At 42.5% G+C, this 23,962-nt stretch overlaps 1 protein-coding gene across 1 annotated transcript; it reads left to right on the top strand.

Moving 5' to 3' along the window:
- The first annotated feature begins 1,700 nt into the window (after positions 1 to 1,700).
- On the top strand, positions 1,701 to 2,657 carry LOC144774040 (olfactory receptor 52N1-like). The gene has a single exon (XM_078659074.1). The coding sequence runs from the start codon at positions 1,701 to 1,703 to the stop codon at positions 2,655 to 2,657; it is 957 nt and encodes a 318-aa protein (XP_078515200.1).
- Positions 2,658 to 23,962: the final 21,305 nt, after the last annotated feature.

The following is a 23,962-nucleotide window of genomic DNA, read 5'->3' as shown; positions in this document are numbered from 1 at the left end:
AGACACCGCCAGCCATATTAGAATGTGGGGTTTGAAATGCCTTTCTGTGGCAGCAAGGGGCATGTGGAGTCTGCTTGGGGGGCCCGTTGCGGGCCCCCAGGTACTCCGGGGGGTGGAGGGTGCCCATGAGGGGTACCTATGGTACCCCCCTGCAGTTCCATGCACAACATGCCTTCCTGGCATTGTGGCGGGCGGTGTTGAGTGCACGGCCCGCCACAATGTTAGTAATGCAGGATGCACTCTCCACTGTGGCGGGTGCATCCTAATGGCACCCACAGATCCCCCACCCTTATGGCGGGCGGTCCCTTTGTACGACGGGATGGCGGGTGGTGCTAATGTGCCCATAAGTAACAACAAAATCCTGGCTAGGGGGCCCTGGTTGATGTTTTCATGCTTATCACCCTGACACTTGTGTATGATAGAGCGACCCACAGTATTTTCACAGGAATCATGTTCTATTTGAAGAGTATTTATAAAGAAAAGAGAACCCTTTGTAACATCATCAGAAAAGCAACATTGATGAAAGCAGTGAACTACCTTTTTCTATGTATTGTGCAACTTGAAATGATGAAAATGATAACTTTAGGGTATCAAAAATCATTCAGTCAAAGTGTTGTGCTGCTTAGCCCTGCTGATTGCCACCAAGAGAGAAACAGGAACCAGAAATTCTCTGTTTTCGGGTGCCCCACAATACATCATCCAGGGACTTCAGAGAGTACAGTCTGCAGCGGCGAAATTAGCACTCAATAGGCCCCGAAGATCATCCTCTACCATGGCTCTGAGAGTGATGCATTGGCTGCCCATCAAGGAAAGGGTCCTGTTTAAATCCTTTTGTCTGATCTTAAGAGCAGTGCATAAGCTGGGACCAAATCCCCTTGCAGGAAAAATTCATGTGGTACCAACCCAAGAGGCACCTCCGCTCCTCTAGTGCCGGCCTTCTGTCGGTCTCCAAGTACAAACGGGCCAGGGCAGGAGGGAGGGCATTTAATGTGGTTGGTGCCCACCTGTGGAATGAACTTCCCCTGAATTTGAGACAAGCAGACACCCTGTTGGAATTCCGAAAGAGCCTAAAAACCTGGCTTTTTCCAAAAGCTGAGATCTCCGCCTCCTATACACTCGTCGCAACCTTCTTTTCCACTAAGGTCTCCCTCTTCAGTCAAAAGCGCCAGGAAACCCGTAGGGTGACAGTACGCGCTATACAAATATCGAATAAAATAAAATAAAATAAAATGTTTGGTTTCACAGGCATTTCATTCCAAATTAAATTGTATTTGACTTGGATACCAACGTGGAATTTGCAATGGGATATTATTTACATTTATTTCTATTTCAAATGGATGTTTTGCAGCAACGTCCAAAAGCAAAGGTTCATTTAGTGATTCATATAAAATTGTCCCAGAAAGAATATGTTACAAAGCACGAATTGTCTCAAGCTCTCGTTCTTCTTATTAGATTTTAAAGTTGTATGGAGGAGTCTTTTTGTGATCCTCTGATAGTATAGCCACTCAGTTCAGGAACAATATATTGCAGGAATGATTTTGCTACTCATTTAATTGTACAGCATACATTGTCATCTAACTGTTCAATGTTTTTTTATGAAAATGTAAGGTTAACAGTTAAGTCTATCATTTGTGTTTCCCTTTCACAGGAAGGCTCTCCTTTGAATCACCAAAAGGCACCATAAACCTAATGTGAGTGGCATGCAAGTCATCCGCAATATCACCAGCGGTACACCAGTGACATTCATCCTTGTTGGCATCCCTGGGCTGGAGGACGTGGCGCTATGGGTATCACTTCCCTTCTTTTCAGTCTACACAACGGCACTCTTCAGCAATTTCCTTCTCTTGTTCATCTTAAAGACAGACCAAGGCTTTCAGGAACCAATGTACTTTCTGCTGTCCCTGCTTGCAGCCAATGACTTGGCATTTCCTAGTTCTATTGTGCCCAGAATGCTGGCACTCTTTTGGTTGGACTACAGAGAAATCGACTTTGCTGGATGCCTTGTTCAAATGTTCTTCGTTCATTCCCTCTCGGTGGTGGAATCTGGGATCCTGGTGGCGATGGCCTTCGATCGCTATGTTGCTATCTGTTATCCTCTAAGGTACACTTCAATCTTGACAAATGCAATACTGGAGAAAATTGGACTGGTCATTATAATTCGAGCCATTATTACCATCCTGCCTATTCCAGTTCTTGTGAGGCACTTGCAGTATTGCAATTCCAATGTCATCTTCCATTCTTACTGCGAGCACATGGCCGTGGTGAAGGTACTCTGCGGCAGTGTGAGCATCAACAGTATGTATGGTTTGGTTCTGTCCCTTTCCATAACTGGATTTGATCTGCTGGCCATCGGCCTCTCCTACGCGATGATCCTCCTTGCGGTCTTTAGGCTTCCCTCTAAGCAGGCGCGTCGCAAGGCGTTCAGCACCTGTGGAGCCCATGTATGTGTAATTCTGATTACATACACACCAGGAATTTTCTCATTTGTAACATATAGGTTTGGACAAGAAAACATCCCCCATCACGTTCACATTCTGTTGGCAAATGTCTATATTGTTTTTCCAGCTATGCTAAATCCGATAGTATATGGTGTTAAGACCAAACAGATTCGCAGCAGAGCTCTGTATTATTTCCATATGAGAGATCCTCGGTTTTAGAGGGTGCAAACACCTATTGGGTGCTGCTATAGTGAGCAGTGACCTTCTGAAGGGAACCAGGACATGTCTAATGTCTCCTAATCTCCATTAATTGAGTCAGACAACCAGAACATTTGAAAATGCCACATAGACACAATAATTGAGGTCAATATTTTGGATGATGCGAAGAAAGTCATGTTCCTTGTGTGTTTGGTCTCTTTCATTGATTTTGTCCTCTAGGTATTGGTCTCAACAGTTGCTTGAGGCCTGTCAAACAGGCATCACATTGATTTACTCCATTAACACATTGTACCATACTAGTGGTATAACACTTTATTTTCTTTAAATGAAGATAGACCTGAACTACAAAGTCTGGCCCTATTACCACGAGCATGAGAGAGGTTTGCAAGACTAAGGTACTTCAGCATAGATGTAAGGTTTAAAACAGGCACCAAAAGCCTACAAAGCCGTATAAGTGAGGGAAGGAGCCTCCAAGGCCAACAACCTTAACAATGGGTAGTGAAGGCAATGATTACAGAGGACTACAGAGGACTATGACTTTCCATGCACCATTCAGTGCCAGAAACGTAATGAATAACTGCCATTTAAAGTTAAGTGGAGCTGGAGTTCTGTCAGAAATGGGTGCATCACTTGGTTTGACAACTTGTTCTTCCCTTGCCACCATTTAAAGGTGGGGAAACTGCTCAGCTGGCTGTCAATCATTGTGTTAGAACTAGGGGTCTCTAGTTGGCAGTGGCTTGCACCCTCTCCAAGTAGTATAACCTCTGCTCACCCCCGTGGTAGCTTGGCATGAGCAGTCAGGCTTATTTCAGAGGCAATGTGTAAAGCATTTGTACATAACACACAGAGTATCACAATGGAAACACTACAAATGGACACCAAACCAGTTTTGAAAAATATGGTATCTTTATCGAAACCAAACAAGACCAAAATGACAACATTCCAACGTACGCAAATCAAAATATGACTTTTAAAAGGTTTTGAGCAATTCTGTCAATAGAACTCTATGGATGCGGTTATTTTACACAAAGTACCTTACATGAGTCAAAATCCACAAGGCAAAACAGCTGCAGAGGAGGCAAGCATCGGAAACCACAGTGATACGTCAGTTCCTGTGTGCTAGGGAGGCAATGCATCAGTTCTGCTGCATGCAGGAGAAGTGTTTCATCAAATCCGGACTATTGAGGAAGCGATGCATCGAAATTCAAGATGGTTCTGGTCTGCGGGTAATGAGTCAGAAAAACTTGGTGCACAGGTGCAATCTGTTTGCAAATCCGGACATGCTGGAGGTCAATGCAGCGGTGGCAAATAGGCGTGGTCCCAGGATGCGTTGATTCTGTCAGCCGCAAAGCAGGGCTTGCATCAAAGTCAGTGGGGGGGGGAGGTCTCGGACTTCAGAGACACAGTGCACTGACACGGGCTATGGCACTTTCTTTGGTCGCTGATAGGCGCTACGTTAATATCCCCAGATGCAATGTGTGGAAATTTCTCCAGCACGACGGTGCTGCGTCAGAAAAACAGGTGCTGGAATGTTGATGTGTCAATTTTGATGTTTTCAAGCATGTCTTTGCAGCACAAAAAGCCTCCAAGGTCCCAGGACTGGAACTGATAGCACTTGGCAGGTCAGAATGCCCAGCTGTAGAGTTGAAGGAGGCTGCAGGTGAAGTCTTTGCTCACTATGAGACTTATTAACTGGAGGCAAGCACACACAAGCCCATGGAGAAACTTCACAAGCAGGAAACAAAGCAAAATCCAGTCATTTTCCTCTCCAAAGTAGAAGCAGCAACTGCAGGCCACTCCAGCAAAGCAACGCACAGCATTGGGGCAGTACTCCTCCTCACAGCTCTTCTCCTTGGCAGAGGTTCCTCTTCATCTAGAAGTGTTCTAAAAGTCTTGGGTTTTAGGTCCAATACTTTTACCACTTTTGGCCTTCAAAGTAGGCATTCTTCAAAGAATTGCCTTAGTAGTGTACAGGTTGTTGTCCTGCCTGGTCGTGGCTCTAGACACGGGTTTGGAGAGAGCATTGTGAGAAGCCAGGCACAACCCTATTCAGGTGCAGCGGACAGCTCCCCGCACTACTCTAGCTCAGGAAGGCACATAAGTAAAACTGGGCGGAGTTGCACTATGCGGAGCACCGCGAAGTGCAACAAAAACTCTGCCGCACTACGCGGAGCACCGCAAGTAGCGGGATACTATAGAAAAATGCTGTTCACGGTGATTGCAAAGTTCCAGATGCTTGTCCACACTGTGCAACCATCGAGAATGGCACCATACACAGCGCAAGCGGTCCCTGCTTGCCTTCTCTGCAGCTCGAGTCGATTTTTACTCTAGCGGTAGCTTTCTTAACGTGAACGGGCTGTTTCTCAATGAGAGCCGCCACGGGCATACGCGACCACTCGCATTGAAAAACCTGAACGCCCCTGTTGAAAAATCTCTACGGGAGGTTGATTTTCCACACTCACGCTTGCCAACTTGATGTTGCCGATTGCAAAACAAGGAAAAATCTCGCAGGGAGGTTGATTTACCTCGCTCGTGGTTGCCAACTTGACGCTGACGAACGCGAGCAAGGTAAAGAACCCTGTGAGCTCTGTGTAATGCAGAGTGCAGAAAACTCGTCAAACTCTGCGAGTGGAGCGGAGTTCACCACCCAGGGTTACACATAAGCCTGTGATGGGCCATCAGGGTAGACAGTGCCCACCTCAGCTCCCTTTGTGTGACTGTCTAGAGTGAATATGCAAACAGGCCCTTGTCAGTCTAAACCAGACATTAATTCCACAGACAAGAAAATGACCACTTTCTAAAAGTGGCATTTTCAAACACACAATTTAAAAACCACCTTTATTAAAAGATCTGTTTTTAAATTCTGAGCTCAGAGAGCCCAAACTTCAAATCTCTAGCTGTTCCCAAATGAAAGTTACACTTGTAAGAGGATACAAACTAGCTCAAATGATAGCCTATGCAATAGTGAAAAACGAAATTGCCAGTATTTCACTATCAAGACATCTTAAACACAGCAGTACATGTCCTACCTTTCACTTACCCTGCACCCTCCCCATGGGGCTACCTTGGGCCTACATTAGGGGTACCCTACATGTTGTAAAAGGGAAGGTTGGGCCTGGCAAGTGGGTTGGCATAGCAGATTAAACCTGCATGCACAGACACTGCAATGCAGGCTTGAGACAAGATTACAGGGCTTCTTATGTGGGTGGTACAATCAGTGTTGCAGGCCCATTAGTAGAATTTGATTTACAGCCCTGGGCACACACAGTGCACTTTACTGGGGATTTCCAGTAGATCAACAATGCCAATCATGGAGAACCAATCAGAATTACAATTTAAACAGAGAGCATATGCACTTTAGCCCAGGTTAGCAGTGGTAAAGTGCCCATAGTCCTAAAGCAAGCACAAACAGGTCAGTAAAAATAGGAGGCAAAAGTCAAAAAGTCAGGGGAAAAAACTGCAAAATGGGCGAGGTCCTAAACATTGGGAGTTAATCCATGAAATGGCTCCTTCCTTTACAGGTCCAGGGATATTTTACCAGTTAGGGTACGTCTCTCAACACAGATTTATCATGCCTTGGTCCACTATGTGAGGTATGGCGGACCCAGTTAGGAAACATTAACAATGGCCCCACACGCATGGGAAAAATTGAGGACCATTTATTTGGTTGTCATTCGTTTAGTAATTTGTTTCTGAATTATGGTGCATGGTCCACAAATTAGGCAGTGACAGTAAGGGTTTGAATGACGACATACCCTGGACCGCATTATAAATCAACAGAGGTCTTGATTCAATGTACTAACATTGTAACTGTACTAATGAGATTTTGAACACCGCACACCACAAGCCACTGTATGTGCAATCTAGCATGAACACGATATGAACAGAACATTGTCAACCCACATCCATAATATGAGTTATAGCAATCTACGGATGTATGACGTTACAATGCATACTTTTACAACGCATACCATTACAACGCATAATGCTTTTAGGCGTGGATAGTGAATAGTTTAATTTACTATTCCAACTCCAGTCCCCGTGGATAGTAGGGAAGGTTATTGGATAGTAAATGAACCTATTCCCTATCCTAGAGCGCCCCCCAGAGCAATGCGTTGTAATAGTTTGCATTGTAAAAGTTGCGTTGTAATGGTAGGTCGCTGTAAAAGTTTCATTGTAAAGGTTGTTTACCCAATCTACATCTGCTATTTAGCAAATGATCATTGTAGTAGCCCACCAGCACTTTGTAAAATTCACATATTTATGTCTGAGCCGGCACTGACAAGTATACTGGCACCATATATACTCATCATTTACCTCCTAGGTAACTTGGTTGTCTATATGCATATTGAATGTCATTTTGGCTGTTAGGTATTACCCACCTAACACACTATGTGTACTGATATCCACAGTACAGCTGCACTGACTATAAATCATGTAACTCTGGTGGCTTCAATATGCATAATATGCGTAGTGGCACTATACAGAGGTGTATCGGTCGTTATCAATTAGGTCTGATGTTAGTATAGTTAATAACAATGGCCTACTTGAGAGTTCTATTAGGCATTGTTAGACATCCTGTCACAACACAGTCCACTATATGTACCGGCGGTCTTCAAATAAAGAATCAATTTCTACAAGGCACACTGTCTACAGCACTTACGAGACTACGTTGCCCATAAGCACTGCGACGTTTGACGTCCGTACATGACTGCCGTTGGGACTGACCGACATGCATGCGCCCAATGCTTCACTCAGTCTATTTATTTGCATCACAACTGCCCGTCGACCACCTCCGGTCGCAGCCTCTGTACCGCTGGGGTACCGACGGACAGGTATGCACAATGAGCCCCGCTACCAACAGCACATTGAATCCTAGTGCACCGCTTGTTGCTTTTCACTGCACCCATGGCGCGCATCTCATACATCAGTGACGGTCTCTCTTAATGAAAAATGGTGCAAGCATTGCTCTCACTGTATGGGGCTGCGCTTACTTAGTTTTGCCACGAACATCTGATGTTTACGTTTTCTGCTCGTCTTTTGTCTGTGTTGGGTGCGTATTCTAAACATAACTGATGTTTAACTTAACCGATCGAAGGCGCACGCCAGATTCCACATGTTTGCAGCCGTTACTGCCTTGCGTGTACCTATTGTTGCTACAAGCAAATCTTGTTTACACTCCCGCCCATTTGAATAATACCACATAACATATTGTTTTTACAAGGCCATGCTCTAAGCAACGGTGACTTCAGCTTTATAGATATGTGAAACCGCTACATTCCCGCGCTCTCACTATCCTCGCATGGCTACCATCAACTTACACACACTGGTGTTAAAGTGCCAAAATCAACCTGCACTCAAAGATTGGGCACCATTAGGAGCTGCAGCTGCTGTGAGTACCACTACTCAGCTACAATCCACAGGGCTGTTTTAGTGACCCGCTATCACCAATCTAAGCGGTTGTCACATTCTTTAAAGTACCAACCCTATTATTGCTGACTTGCCACATATGCATACACCCAGTACCATCTAACGCCATGAAGAGGCACCGTGATACGTATTGATCACACTTTTTTTACCTATGTATTATGGCAAATGTTGTTTTATATATATCTGTTGAGTTGTATCAAATATGTTGCAAACCTCAGTGCTCTCTGACTTCTATGTCTTCTAGCTACCATATGTCATGGCACTGATTATATTTTCCATCTGCTTTTCAGTAGGCTAGCACACACCTACTTAACATCATCAGAATTTAGACTCACTGGCTTTCAGGTGCCCTAGTTTACACTATGATAAGGCTCCTCCAATGTATATGCATGATTGGAGTGATGCCTGACTGGATATTGTCTTAACTGGTCTGACACCTATGAACATCCTTGTTTCAGAGTGGTGACTCTCCCCTGAGCTGTTGCCAGGGTGAGGTGAGACCTTTTATCCGTAATCCACGGGAAAAACCAGTCAATCGTGTTCACCAAAAGTGGATTACTGGTTTTGTATCTTTCTCTTTTTTCTTTTCACCTTTGACTACTTTTTATAGTCTCACATCATTCACGCAGTAGCACTTTTTCTATTGGTCCTGAAGAAGGCTGTGACACCTTCCCGGGTCAATTTGCCAAAACATGTAGACGTGTTTCATATGTCACATGCAGTAACCATTCTTTCATACTGCAAGTGCGCTGTTTATAATTCTAACACTAGGAGTGAGCCAATAAAGTTTTAATAATTCTTAGTAGTTAGTTTTAGTGTCACGTAACTCACACTTTAAGATCCCTTTCTTTGCACTGCGCCTGTTACCCAACCTTCTTGTTTCACATCTCGAGGATTTTAGGATATCCGTCATAGAGTAGGTATCTAAAAACATCCCTGAGCTCCTCTCTCGCAGTGAGTGGGCTGTAGCCCTTGGTGGGCTAGGAGTCTCCGTCAAGAGGAGAATCCCAGATGATGAAGCATGCCACCTCGGTGGGTGATGGGATATCGTCCTAATTAAGGGACTCCCCCACTAGCAACAAGGTATCTCTTTTGTAGTCTCTTCTCATTCTTTCTCCAGTATTTTAGATCCGAGGAGTGCTTGTGTTTTGCATGATTGTTTGGGGAACTAATCCTCGCCAGTCTTTATATTTCCCTTGGACCCCACCTCCATTATTTCTCTGTTTCTTAGAGTCTCCATTGTCCAGGGGGAACAGAGTCCTCTGAGGAATCCTAGGCTTTCAATGCTCCCTTCTTGCGTGCACAGTAAGGGTGCTCCCTAGCAATAAGGTACTCTTAGTTCTACTTTCAAAATCCTTACCACACCACAGCCTCCCTGGATGAGACTTAAAATGAACTGCAAATACTTTGTGACATAGAGTCTGCAGCTTCCATTGGAGCTTTTATACCAGTGTCCAAATTGGGAATGGGATCATGTGTCAGGGCGACAAGGATTCACTGGATTGAATGGTGAATGTACTTATGCAACTGAGGGAACACCTCCACGGAAGGAGATCATCAGATGATCCGGGCCACCACATCTGTTTACAGTTCTGAAATTCTTCTGTGTAATTTTCCTTGCCAGGGTGAAGTCAAAAGCAAACCTCAAATTATCCTTTGCTTAACCCTCTGGTAGCTTGGTGCAAACGCTGCCACACTTAACTTAGAGGCAATGTACAAAGTATTTATGTAGCACTTCAAATAGTAATTATGTGAAACGCAACACAGGAAACCCCCATACCAATTTAAAAAAAACTTTAATAAATAATTTAAGACCAAAACAAAAAAAATCCAATCAGTAGAACTGGAGATATGCAGTTTTAAAGATTTAAGTGAAACGAGTGACAAAAAGCACAAAGCAACAACTGTGGTTGTCTGGTCGCGCTAGACCAGGACCAAGTCACAAGTTCAGGCCCACAGCAATGGAGCGATGGAGTGTGGGCCAGCAATAAGGATCCAGTTAGGCCCACTGAATAAAAGTGCCTTAAATCATGGTTGAAGAGTGATGCAGAGTCCCACTTCTAGGATGCGTCATGCAGTGGAGATTGCTAGGAGCTGCAAAGTAGCAGTGCAAGGTCCTGCAACATCATTGAGGATGCTGTTGACCAGGGTCTTGCGATGCAAAGTCCTGCTCCGAGATGTGTCATGCACCAGCTGGTTCTGAAGAAGCTGAGAAGCTTGCAATGCAGATTTCTGCATCGTTGTCGAGGATGTTGTCTACCAGGGGGTTGCGATGTGAATTCCTGCACAGGGGAGAGGTCATGCAGTGGTCCCAGTATGAAGAGGTGATGCATCATGCAGTGGCTCTGATGTGAAGTTTTTGTGAGGCGATTTGTTATGCAGTGACTTTGATGCATTTGTTCTACTGGTACCACAGTTGGGCAGGCAGAGTACCTTCAGGCTCACTTCCAAGGGTCCAGGACTAAGGTGGCACCACTTGGCAGGGTAGATCTCATAGCTGGCAGGGTCCAGATGCTGCGTTTAAGATGGAGGAAGACTGTTCTGTCCCTGAGGCTTCTGATCCGGAGGCCAGCCAACTAGCCCTTGGAGTAACTCCAGGGGTCATCAGTTTAAGAAGCAATTCCAGTCCTTACTCAGGTAAGAGGGGACAGGACAGCACAGTAGGGCAGTAGAATGGTAGTCCTTCTTGCAGCATAGCAGCACACCAGTCCTTCTTTTGAGTCGACCTCAGGTCCAGAGGTGCTTGGAATTTCCTGTCTTCTTGCCCGGGGCACAGATTGTTTGGGGTCCCAATAGACTAGAGACAAATCACTTCATGAAATTACTCAGACAGGATCTTAGTGATGAGCAAGGGTGGTAGGTGACAGCTCATCACTCTCAATATGGCAGAGTGGCTAATCTTGCCCACACTGAGCTTCTCTTTGTCTCAATATCTGGGAGCAATACACAAAAGACAAACTGCCAAATGCGCCTAATCATGTGACCCAGGACACAGGCATCAGACACTAAATGGTTGAGGCAAGAAAATACCACATTTCCAAAAGTGAAAATTTCAGAATTGTGACTAAATATCCGATTTTACCATTAAAGAAGGCTTTTATTAACAATACAGGCTCTGCTATGTCATGCCTGAACAATGGTTTGATGGCTCCTTAAGTGGGTGACATAAAGAGTGCTGCAGGCCCACTAATAACATTTAATTTACAGGCCCCGGGCACATGTCGTGCAATTTACTAGGGACTCATGAGTAAATTAAATATGCCAAATGGGTATGAGCCAATATTACCATGTTTTAGGGAAAGAGCACATGCACTTTAGCACTGGTTAGCAGTGGTAAAGTGCTCATAGTTTTAAGGCCAGCAAAAACAAAGACAGAAAAAGTGGAGAAGGAAGGCAAAAACTTTGGGGGTGACCCTGCAGAAAGAGCCATTTTCAACACAACCCACCGCCATCCTAAACCAGGGTAGACTAACCCCCAAGAAACCCCCAAGAGATAGCACCAATGTTTTGGAAAACAGACAGCCCAAAAGAACACTCATAAAAAAGCTCATCAGGGAAAGACGTTTGATTTACCTAGGGCCTAGGTATCATTGGTATGCTAATGCAAGTGGACTTCATGATTGGCAACTTTGCAATTTTAGTTGGTGAGAAATGATCAGACATGTGCAAGGATTTCTGCAAAGGAAAACAATTATATAAAAGCACAAATGTCTAGGGAAACTCGGAAGAAAAGAAAGGATAAAAGCAAAAAGCGTCCGGAAAAAACATGAAAAACTGGGGTCAAGCAGATTATAGCTGGAGACTATCCAAAACTGTGATACCCTTTCTCTGAGCACAGCCCACTCTAAGTCGCAGTTATGTTTTGCCTTATACCTTAATATTGTATCTGTGTAAATCACCTACACCTCTTTTCAAGGATCACAACCTCTGCTTTAAAAGTCATACCCATGCAGTCTAACAATACCTAATCTCATCTAGCTCATTTATTAATATCACCATCTGATGCATGAATTCAGATCTCAACCAAATCCTATTAATTTAATCGACTATACAGAAGCTGAAGTAAATGCATGGCAAGGTTTTTCTTAAGACCGCAATACCGATCCTAATAAACTAAAATGCACCAAAAAATACTACCCCTCTGTTTTTCTATTAAGGTCAACTATCCCAATCTTTAAAGCTGCATAACTCTGGCCTATGGGGTCGATTGCCTTGATCTTGGGCTCATTTTGCTTCTGGTGGCAAGATCTATCTAGCTAAAGACCTTTCACCAGGCCACCTGGCTTCTTAAGTGGTGCACTTTGTTGGGGAATTAGAAAGATTAGCTCCCAGCACCAGCTTTCTCCTCTGCTTTGCCTTCCACAGACTCCATGTCCCCCTGAGACTCTTTCAGAGCATCTCTGGTAGTGAAGCACAAGTAATCCCCAACTGGAGGAATAAGGGGTCCGTCATCACTGGCCCTGGAAAGACCCATCAAATCCCAGGGATCAGTTGCAGGTAAAGTCCTAAGTCCATAAGCGGCACCAGGTGTCTTGCCCTTCCCATTACACGATAAGCACACTTCAGTGGTCCTCAGACATGACTCAGAAACACTTTCCATACAGGATCAAAACAAAGAGAACACACTTCAAACCACACACTCTAAAAATGGTGTAGCATCCTATGCATATGCATATAGCAATGCTCTGGTGCCCTACATGGGATTAGTGAACACTATATAATTTTTACAATACAATACACACAATATTTTGAGAAACTCATGGGGACCCTCCTGAATGCCATCCCAAGGTTATGTCTACCACCAAAATAGATGTGGAAGAAACATCTGGGACAGTATAGGTGATAGAAATGATGAGGTCTGTATTACTCAGATTTACCACTCTCTTATAGGAGGCTATGCTGCAATACACTAATGCCTGGCTTGTGATACTTCTCTGATGCAAATGAGTAAGATGCAATGCATCCCTCAGCCATCAAACCTTTTTATTTATCCTGATATGTGTAAGGGCTAGAGGTCCTTAATATGAGCCTGAGGGTTTCCTGTCTCTGAGCCTGTCTGCATTAGCAGGCTTTACTGTTATTGAATCTGCGTGCATTATAACATTTATGAGGGTGCACAGACATAATATCGACTACATAATATCGTTTGGACATAATATCGACTCCAAAATATCGTTTGGAGAAAATATCTACAGGACAGAATATCGACAGCCAAAATATTGTTTTTAAGGTAAGTGAAGTAATATCGTTTTTAAGGTAAGTGAAGTAATATCGTTTTTATTTTTAGGGTTCAGGGTCAGTTTTGGGTTTTTGGGTAAAGGGGTATTTTTAGGGTTCAGGGTCAGTTTTGGGTTTTTGGGTAAAGGGGTATTTTTAGGGTTCAGGGTCAGTTTTGGGTTTTTGGGTAAAGGGGTATTTTTTAGGGTTCAGGGTCAGTTTTCAGTTTTTGGGCAAAGGGGTATTTTTAGGGTTCAGGGTCAGTTTTCAGTTTTTGGGTAAAGGGGTATTTTTTGGGTTCAGGGTCAGTTTTCAGTTTTTGGGTAAAGGGGTATTTTTAGGGTTCAGGGTCAGTTTTCAGTTTTTGGGTAAAGGGGTATTTTTAGGGTTCAGGGTCAGTTTTCAGTTTTTGGGTATTATTTTATTATATTTTATTACTATATATATATGTTTAATAAATATGAAATAAAAAAATATTTATTTAACTTTCATTAATTATTTAATTATTATAAGTGAATTTAAGTAATTTTAAGTATATTTTAGTAATTAATTATTAATATTAATTTAATTTAACACTGTTTTTAGTAAATACGATATTTTTTACAACTATATTTTTGTAAACGATATTTTGTACTCGATATTTTTGTACTTACCTGTTTGTACATACAAACTCGATATTTTTGCTGTAGATATTTTTTCCTCGATATTTTGGGTAGTCGATATTTTGGTAGTCGATATTCTTTCAGTGTTCCATTTATGAGCACTGGTGTGCAGTACAATCCAGGACAGCCAAATCTATCCATTTTCTTACATCAATTATAGACAGTTACATCCTATGCAACATCAGCTGATGCTGATCTAGCTAACCTTCATTCTATTTACAAGTAGTGTCCCATAACACACGAACCTGGTAGGACAGCTCAGAATCCCAGGGTTGTCACTATATCATACTGTGTCTGTAAAATGCACCTATACATTCCATTTGGATCTCTGTGCTTTTACTTCTGATCTACAGCACTCCTTGTGTCTGGTTCAAATGGATAAGACAATGGAAAGATCAGCAGGGAGTGAACACTTGAGCACCAACAGATATATAATGTCCGAACATGAAGCAAACAGCATTAACAGAAACATTCTCTATAAGCACTGGAAAAACACCACTGCCATCTGTGTTACAGTGCAAATAAATGTAAACAGTAATAGCCATTACTTTTTACTAGCTTAAAAACACTGACAAATCCCACCAGAATTCATACAAATAGATACTGAAGACAGGGAAGTGTACCAATGATTGTATGTCAAAGTATCGACTACAGGAAAAAATGTGCTGCCAAAATAACACAGCCAACATTTTAATGAACAAAATAACAACAAGGTAGTTTCCTGTAGGTAAGTACAGATTTACCATACTTAGCTCCATTTCTACATGCCTTGAATATATATATGTGTCTATTGTCAGGGCACATATATGTGGAGGCAAGAATATGTAGAGTTAAGTAAAGCAAAACTATAACTACCTATATATACTTAACTTGTCGATCTTTTGGTTCTTTATATTTTGTCCATGATACACCAGAAGCGTGAGAGTATGAAATCAACATTAAGATGGATTATCCTATCAATGTCCACTTCATCCTGAACTGCATGTCAAAAATCTTTGGCCTTTGCATTTCAATGCATGATATAGAATTACTAAGTCTGACTCCATCTAAACCTACCTGATTGAATACTTGAATACCCACACACTCAACAAAGCACTAGCTTTTTTGCAGCATCAAATAGCACAATATTGGTGCAAGGATAATAAATCACTTTACATGAGCACCAGATGGCATTCAGACTAGGTTAGATCATTTTGTCAAGTCATGTGGAGTCTAGGTGCCAGATTTATCAACATTTGAGGCAGCACAAGGCAGGAAGACAATTTGCTGTACTGCATCAAATGGAGTGAGCAGGAATGAGCCATATTTACTAATATATGGCCCATTCCTGCTCTCTGTCTTCACTGACGCACTCTGTGAAGCCTGGCACCAAGATATTTCTTCTTGTTGACCCTCTGTCAGGAAGTTTAAGCATTTTGATGCATTCCCAGGTATACCTTTCGTGGTAAATTTGGCACTACAGCAAAATACTTGGGTGAATGCATGGGAATGGGCACTCTCCGTCCATGTAACCCCTTCCTGGTGCAGACTAAAGCAAGGCAGAAACTTGTGCTGCCTGGCCTTATTCTAGAATTACAAAGCAATACAGGGCCAGGCAAGGTGGCCTTGCGGGGCTTGGTAAATCTGACTTAAGGATTGTGACACTCTGCATAATGCAAGGGTAATGTAACCCTATGAAAAATCTGACCCTAAGTGATTTGCTTAGTATCCCAGGATGTTTGGCCAACACTTGGATTTACATTTGGTTTCTTAATTCCAAAGTCAGTGGAAATGGCTATTAGGTCACATCTCCTCTGAGGTGCTGTGCATGAAAATGGCCTCCATTTAACATAGGTATCATACATTAGGCACAAACTAGGATAGATTGTTGGAGTTTTGTTTAATTGAAATGGGGCAAATGGCCAACAATCACCCAACTCTTTCCAGTGGCATTATACTTCCAAGTGTTTCCAGAGGCCCAAAGTTCACAGAATGCATGTTTATAGTTTTGTTACAAACAAAAGAAAGGAAATGTCACATAACACGCACTTTTTTTGTATAGCACAGAAATATTTGCAGTAAGTGCCTTATTTTTTTGCTTGATCTGTTTATTAAAGATGTTGTTGTTGTAGACATGAATACAGAACGCTATACCATCATGTAAAAACCTCATACAGAGCCAGTAGGTAAGTAAAGAGTCCAGGTCGTACATCAACATCTCAACTTCCTGGTTACATCAACAAGTTTATACATGACTGGTAATGACAAGCAGCATATTATGTCAATCATAGAATCACCCTCCTCTGCCTATAAAGCTGCACAATTGCTAAGGGATATTATGTCTTCCATTATGCAATACTTATCTAGTACATAAGCATATTTCTTATGGCTTCACTCCGCGATAACAAAGCAATCTGTTCATGAATTCAATAATTTTTATGAAACACATCCAAAGTGGGACTAGCAAACAGAAATGGGGAAGGGGAGGGAATCTAGAGCCACACAGGGGTAGGGAAAGAAACACAGTTCCAAGTTGTCATAAGACAGGAGCCTATCTATTATCACATGGGTGCTCAGCCTGACTGCCAGAAGAAATGACCATTTAGTGTGGGGTACAGGGAACCCTATCTACACATCAATACAAAGCTCGGGCCATAAGTCTACCCCTATATAACCCACTATTCATCTGGAGTGGGAACATCCAGCAGATCATCCAGCAGCTGTACCCCTTGCAGCTCACATAACATAGTGCTCCATGCAGTAGAGATGGAAAATTTTCGCAAGCCCAATGTGTCCTCCCTTACCAGAGAAACCGCTTCAGCCTTCACACAGTTCAGCATGGAGAGGAACCAAGCTTTCGAAGGCGGGGCTCTTCCGCCCTCCACCTGCGAGTGATGAACAGTTTGGTCACAATGAAACCCAGATCCAGAAACAGGGTGGATGCTTTATCCTCTTTTTTCCTTGGAAATACACCAGTGATGGACGTCTTCCATGTCCGTGGAACCTTTCTATCTGTGCAAGTGGCTAGCGCCCGACACCTCCTCCCAGTAAGCATGCAAACCAGGGCAGGACCAGAGATCAGCATTCTCCAGCTTGCAGCATGGGCAACTTTAATCCTATGAAAATAATGATCGATTTTTTTCTGGGGAGAGATGAGCCCTGTGTACAATGTAAAATTGGATTAACCTGAAACAAGCATGTCTGGGGACCTGCTTGGGACTCTCCAGGACCATGGACCACCCCAAACTACCTCCCACTTAACTTGCAACGCCATTAAGTCTACTAGGGTATGCTCCCTGATCGACTCCACAAACCACTTCACCAGATGTCGTCCCGTACCCATCACATGCACACACTGCATTAGAAGATGCATCGGAGGTTTCTGGGTGATGTCTACCCACCAAAATCTCATCGCGGCCATCCAGGATGCATGATTCAAAAACTGGCATGGGGAGATTCCATCTTTGTTCGTGATAGGGCTGGGTTTGTTGAAAACAGAGCTGCTGTGCCGGGATACATGAGAGCTATATCTGGGGCACATTGTAGTGATAGTTGTACATTGCCTTGCTCTATTCTAACTAACTTTAAATAAAAATTACTTGGCACTAATCATCTTTTCTGTAGTGTTTCACCTCTCCTTTGAGTTAGCTTTACACTGTATATAATGCATAACATAAAAATTAGAGCTTGATATTCAAGATACTCAAATCTGTGCAGTGTGTGCATTAACCCACCAAATGCCATTGTTGTTATTGTAACCTATGACCTGTATGTTAGTCACAGATTACAGCAGCAGACACTCCACCTCCTAAACTTCCTCTTTGAGACAGGTGTTTGTATAGATAATGTGAAGGTTTCCATGGAATGTGTTAAAGACATTGATTTATAGGATGTGTTTTTCTTTTTTTTGTAACACAGTGAGTTCTTTAGACAGATACAAAGGGCTTTCACAATATTTTTTATGTTTTTATTTTTCATAATTTCTTCCTGCCACTGATAGCACCCCACCCCTCACTCTGCAAAACATTCCTTTTCACAATAAAACCAGCCCCTCATTCACCAGACCGGCTATTTGTTGCATTATATGACAATGCTAATTGATAATTATTCTTGCATTTGCATTTTCCCTCACGTGTAACTGACTCACATTTTCACACAGTTCTGTGAGTGTTCTGGACAGAGATCACCATTAGGAGAGGCTGCAGCCCCAAATTTACTCCGACTTCCATAACTAACTTTAAATAAAAATTACTTGGCACTAATCATCTTTTCTGTAGTGTTTCACCTCTCCTTTGAGTTGGAATTACACTGTATATAATGCATTACATAAAAATTAGAGCTTGATATTCAAGGTACTCAAATCTATGCAGCATGGGCATTAACCCACCAAATGCCATTGCTGTTATTGTAACCTATGACCTGTATGTTAGTCACAGATTACAGCAGCAGACACTCCACCTCCTAAACTTCCTCTTTGAGACAGGTGTTTGTATAGTTAATGTGAAGGTTTCCATGAATTTGTTAAAGACATTGATTTATAGGATGTGTTTTTCTTTTTTTGCAACACAGTGACTTCTTTAGACAGATACAAAGGGCATCCACAATATATATATATTTTGTTTTACTTTTCATAATTTCTTCCTGACACTGATGGCACCCCACCCCTCACCCTACAAAACATTCCTTTCACACTAAAACCTCTTTCACCACACCGTCTATTTGTTGCATTATATGACAATGCTAATTGAGAATTATTCTTGCATTACCATTTTCCCTCACATGTTACTGACTCACATTTTCACACAGTTCTGTGAGTATTCTGGACAGAGATCACCATTAGGAGAGGCTGCAGCCCCAAATTTACTCCGACTTCCATAAAATACAGCTTCAATGGTAAAGAGAAACAAGATAATAAGGCCAACCAACTGTGGGGCCCACTGGTGCAGGAGTTCTCCCTTCTTTGTCCTCAAGTCCTTGGACTAACAAAATAGAGGTTGGCACGGAAGCTGTAATATCAAACAAATATTTTATTATTTTCACGCATGAGTGGGGCCTACATCGATACAGAACCCTCATGCAATGTATGAGGCAGTACAAGGAGTACAGAAACCATGGTGCTTATATATGCATTGGTTGCATTGTCAGCATGAGACCAAGGGGAGGTACTGGCACATACAAGAATAGTTATTGACTAACATGGGCATACAAATATGTCTTGGTCAGCAAAGTGGGAGGGCAGACATTTCTCCTTACATCAATAAAAACAGCCTGACATTTACAAACTAAGACAGGTTCATTCTGGCAGCTACAGGCCTTTCTGAGCATGCGCAAGGCTCTGGCTCAGTACTGAAGAAGTTAATTATAGTTGATGACTCAGGCAAAATACAAGGGCAGCCAACAGTGAAGACGGAGGAAGCATATGGCTAACACATGGCTAACTAAAGTGGCTGCCACAACAAAATGGCTTCAGCTCATGCTAACAACGATTTCTGCTAGTTTCCACACAACTAGCACTAGCACAACACTCCACTGCTAAACTGTGCATCCGCCTTCTCCGTGCACTTTTGAGGGAGGCAGAGACAGTGAGCAGAAAGATACTAGCACAGCGCCCAGCTTAACAGAGCGCCTCAGCCTTATTGCCTGAAAGAAAGCATGGTGCCAAAGTCTGGTGGTCACTGCAACACTGGAGCAATGCACACCACATGCAGGAATCACTCTTTAGAAGGAAATGTAAACAGCAAACAGACACTTACTTTAAGACTTAACAACATTCTGACCTCAGGTTTAGAGGGGCCAGGCAGAAATATAGGGGTGCCGGGCCCCGCGGCCCCCCACACCTCCCCCCGTGGCTACAGCCCTGCGTCAATGGCAGTGACGAGTCAGTGGCCATCTTGGGTGAGTGAGTTATCCTCCCATGATTGCTGGTTGGGGAAAAACTTTACTATCAACAGTGTTTGAATAATGTAGTCTTGTTCTCTGACGAGGAACAATTTTGCTCCATTTAGATGGCCTATTCAACCATATTCTAAGTTAAACAAACAGGCAAATCGTATAGGATAGTAAAATTTATTAGATAATAGTGAAAGTATTTTCGGTAAACAAATGTATGAATAATATAATGACATCAGCAAGAAAGTGGTTTGTGCAGCAAGTGATCAGAGTGCAAAAGAGTAGACATTAGGTCCAAAAATGTATTTTATGCGCAATAGGCACATTTTACTTCATGGATTTCAAACTATATGGAAAATAATGGTAATGAATTACAGTAAGCAGTAGAATTTTTTCTCACAATGGCCACGGTCCTCAACTGCACTTCAACCCTTTCAAAAATGGGAGGTCATCATCAGGATATAGAACTTCAAGCCTGAGCACAGGTTATGCAAGATGGCCAAAAAAGAATTGACTGAAGCAAACCTGGGACAAAGGATCCCTCTCCACCGAGATGGTAGAGGATTAATAAGACATTTGAAAAAGGAACAAGTGATTTCCTGATCAGTATTACTTTGAGGATAAAATCAAATAGTATACATTTAGCAGATGACCATATTGAGAGTCCTGGTCCATGCCACTGAGGGAGAGAACACCACACTCTGCAAAGTTACACAGCAGATTTTGCATGAGGAACTCTGAGTCAGCACAATTTGCTGCAGTGAAGAAGAGGTAGCAGAGGATGCTCCATGCATAGCTGGAGGATACCCCATTGATGTCTAAGTATTAGAGGTGCAGGGGCTCTTTCTTAACTCTAGATGCTGAGAGCCTGTAGTGCTTGATGTGTGCTGTAGTCTGCCTCAATGCGCAATGTACTTTCCACTCACCACTGTAATGAATCAACATCTGCTGTACCTCTAATGCACAAAATACCCTTCAGCCAAGCAATGAGTGTGATGGAGTGTAGATGATATCTTGCAACCATCTTCACCAATTCCTATCTGTGAAGTCAATTTATGACACTCGTTAAATGAAGGAAACAAACAATGTTCTGCTTACCTACTGAGTGAAATTGTATCTGCAGTCATGTTTTAGATACAACATCGTAAAAGAATGCAGAATGATAGAACACATTTTATGTATAGCAATGAGCAACTATGCTAAGAATCGACAACGTTATGTGGAAGCATTTACGTGTTCTGTGAGAAAAGACAAAAAGCAAAACAGTAATCTATAGAGTTTATACTGACCAATATATTAAAATGACTAGAACAATGTATTTACTTTAACTGCACTAGAACTTGTGTATTGACATTACCCAACTGAAAGAATGCATTTAACAGAGAACTGACACAGAATTGTAGAGGGTTTCCTGTAACGAAAATAAAAAATATGGATTTTTAAAGTAACCTGTCGACATTCGCTCATATAGCAACTGAAATAATACTGATATACTACTTGAAAGAAGATTGTTTTTGTTGTGCTTAGTACTGACTTGAATTTCATGCACTTGCATTTGATTAACTCGATAAAACTGAAGAAATTAGAAATGTGTGCTATTTAATAATAATTATATTTTCTTGATTTAGCTGATTTCTACTTAGGCCCCAAAGGCTTTCTTTCTTTAGTTAATGTTGAGTCATGTGACAGCTGTCACCCAAGCTGTATGAGCACTTTCTGAGAAGTTTCCATCTGTGTTCAAGTGTTCCATGGATTCGCTTCTCACTAGTAGCACATTCGATTGAATGTGTAACAACTTTGTTGCATCCAAGCTGAAAAGCGCCTGGAAATGGACTGACAACAGATGACTAAAAGTACCACCTACTTCCAAGTATGTTACTAGACACAAACCAAATGGAATATAATAATCCTAAAAAAATCATGAGAAAAGCATTATTTAATTAATTTTGTTTATTTAACTGATCCCCACATAACAGCCCATCGTGAATGACCAATGAAACTCCATGGACTGATGTAATCGATACTTTGAGTAGTGTAAACTTGAAAGCATTGGAGTATAAACTCCCTAATTAAGGAGGAGTCTAGGGCTGGCTGTCTGACTTCTTGCATTCCGTGACTGGCATGCACCTGTTCTGAGAGGTAAAGACTCTAACGAACTGACCCTTAGCAAACTGAGACCTTATCCGATGCGGTTGCCCGCTGGAAAATGTGTGCATGAAAATAACCTTTCAGCTGAGAGGTTATGGCAATCGGTGCTGCATAATAGACACAAACTGACTTGCTTGAGGATAGAACCTGAGAACAACATTGATTGGTTTGTATGAGTAAATACTTTATCGACTAAACTACAACTGAGAGGCTACCCTCGTCGTTTGGTCAAAAATGCAATGAAAAGGGCCTGGTATTGCCCTCGGAAAACACTGCTAGAACCAAAGCCGAAAAAGTCTACTGAAAAATTGGTATGTGTTACCACATTCTCAACAATTTCTAATAAAATACGGACATCCATTAAAAAGAATTGGCACATCCTAAACTCTGAGACACTTGATTTAGAAGCACCCATGTTTGCTTTAAAAAAAAACAAAAGTCTAAAGGATCAACTTGTTAGGGCAGCTCTGCCCTTAAACGCAACCGTAAACACCACCCTGAATGATCACTGGTCTTTACCACCGGTTAGGGGTCACTATAAATGTGGTTCTTGTGTTGTCTGTGAATTTTGTATTGATGGGAAAGAATTTATTTTTGAAAATGCGAAAAATGAGCGTAAAACCTTCACGAACTGTAACAGCTGTAATGTCATCTATGCCATATTGTGTCCCTGTAATAATATCTATGTGGGACAGACAACACAAAAGATAAAACTTCGGATTTCTCAGCACCGGAGTAGGATCCGTTGCAGAACAGCAAATGCTCCCCTTGTTGAACATTTCACTGACAAGGGACACAACGAAAATGATGTCAGCTGGACTGTGATTAACCAAGTAATCCTCCCCCCGAGAGGCGGTGACCTCACTAAACTATTGAATCGTGAAGAATTGAAATGGATCCTGAAAACGGATAGTCTTAACTCCGGATTGAATCTTCAGGAAGACTGGACAAATCTGGTCTAAGTGATGTCCTCAACCAGACTTGTCATATCTAATTGAGACTTCAGAGTGTCTCTGGTTACCTGAATGGTTTGATTATTCTTTTGATTAAGTTACTGTGTTCTTAATGTTCACTTTCTCTCCTTTTTATTCTTCTCACATCCCACCGACCTTGTCACTATTCACATCCCCTTCTCACTCCATGGCTTTTTCACCCACCTCAACACAAACTAACCAGTTCCAATATGCCTCCGTAAATCCTAAACTTTTCCAGTCCGTTTTGAGCCATCTTCTATTTCTATGCCCTCTTCCTGGACCAATCAGAGTGCCCCTATCAGTTTAAGTATGCTACAGTGGTTTCAGCTAGCGATCGCACTGACGGGCGGGACATGATACTGACTAAACCGGTAAGCTATGCTCCTTTTAACCCCCCCCCCCCGATTTTTGCATTGGCCAGACCCTAGGCATTAGCCCCTAACCTGCATTCCTCCCTTCCCTCGTAGGTACTCCCAGCCACTTAAGTGATCGGACTCCCGACGCCACGCGTGATTTCCAATTTTGGTAAGTCCACCACTCTGTTGCTCGCTCTACAACCTTCAGAATCTCTCTCCATACTCTGATCACATTCCCCGTTTATCTCTACAGATGACCACCCACAAGCCTTATGCCCAACCCCTAGCCATGCAATTGAAATGGTAAGCCCGCTTCCTCACTGCGCCGCTATTTATCGTTTCACGTTTCTCTCCCCCGTTCTCCTTTCACTCGGCGCATGTATAGCTTCATTCAGTCTCCATGCCCACACCCGGCATGTTTTATCACGCTCCTTTAGTGCCATAACTCCGTCAAATCACATTACCACGAGAGTCTTGTTTACGCAATTATAGTCTTGTTCACTGCAGCTCCTCGCACAAGTGGTACTGCATTTACCCACTGGATCCCATACAATCCTTAATCTCTCCACCGTGGCAGATTCCCACCCACGGGAACTACTAGTAGTCACTAAGTCTACGCGCACACCCTTGTATCTACTCCACGAGTACAA

Source organism: Lissotriton helveticus, chromosome 8 (genome assembly GCF_964261635.1).
Source record: "Lissotriton helveticus chromosome 8, aLisHel1.1, whole genome shotgun sequence".
Lineage (NCBI taxonomy): Eukaryota > Metazoa > Chordata > Amphibia > Caudata > Salamandridae > Lissotriton > Lissotriton helveticus.
Note: the sequence above shows the minus strand (reverse complement) of the source record. Positions and strands in the feature narration are given on the sequence as shown.

Coding starts and splice junctions, on each gene's coding strand:
- LOC144774040 (XM_078659074.1), top strand. CDS start 1,701: ATGCAAGTCATCCGCAATATCACCAGCGGTACACCAGTGACATTCATC.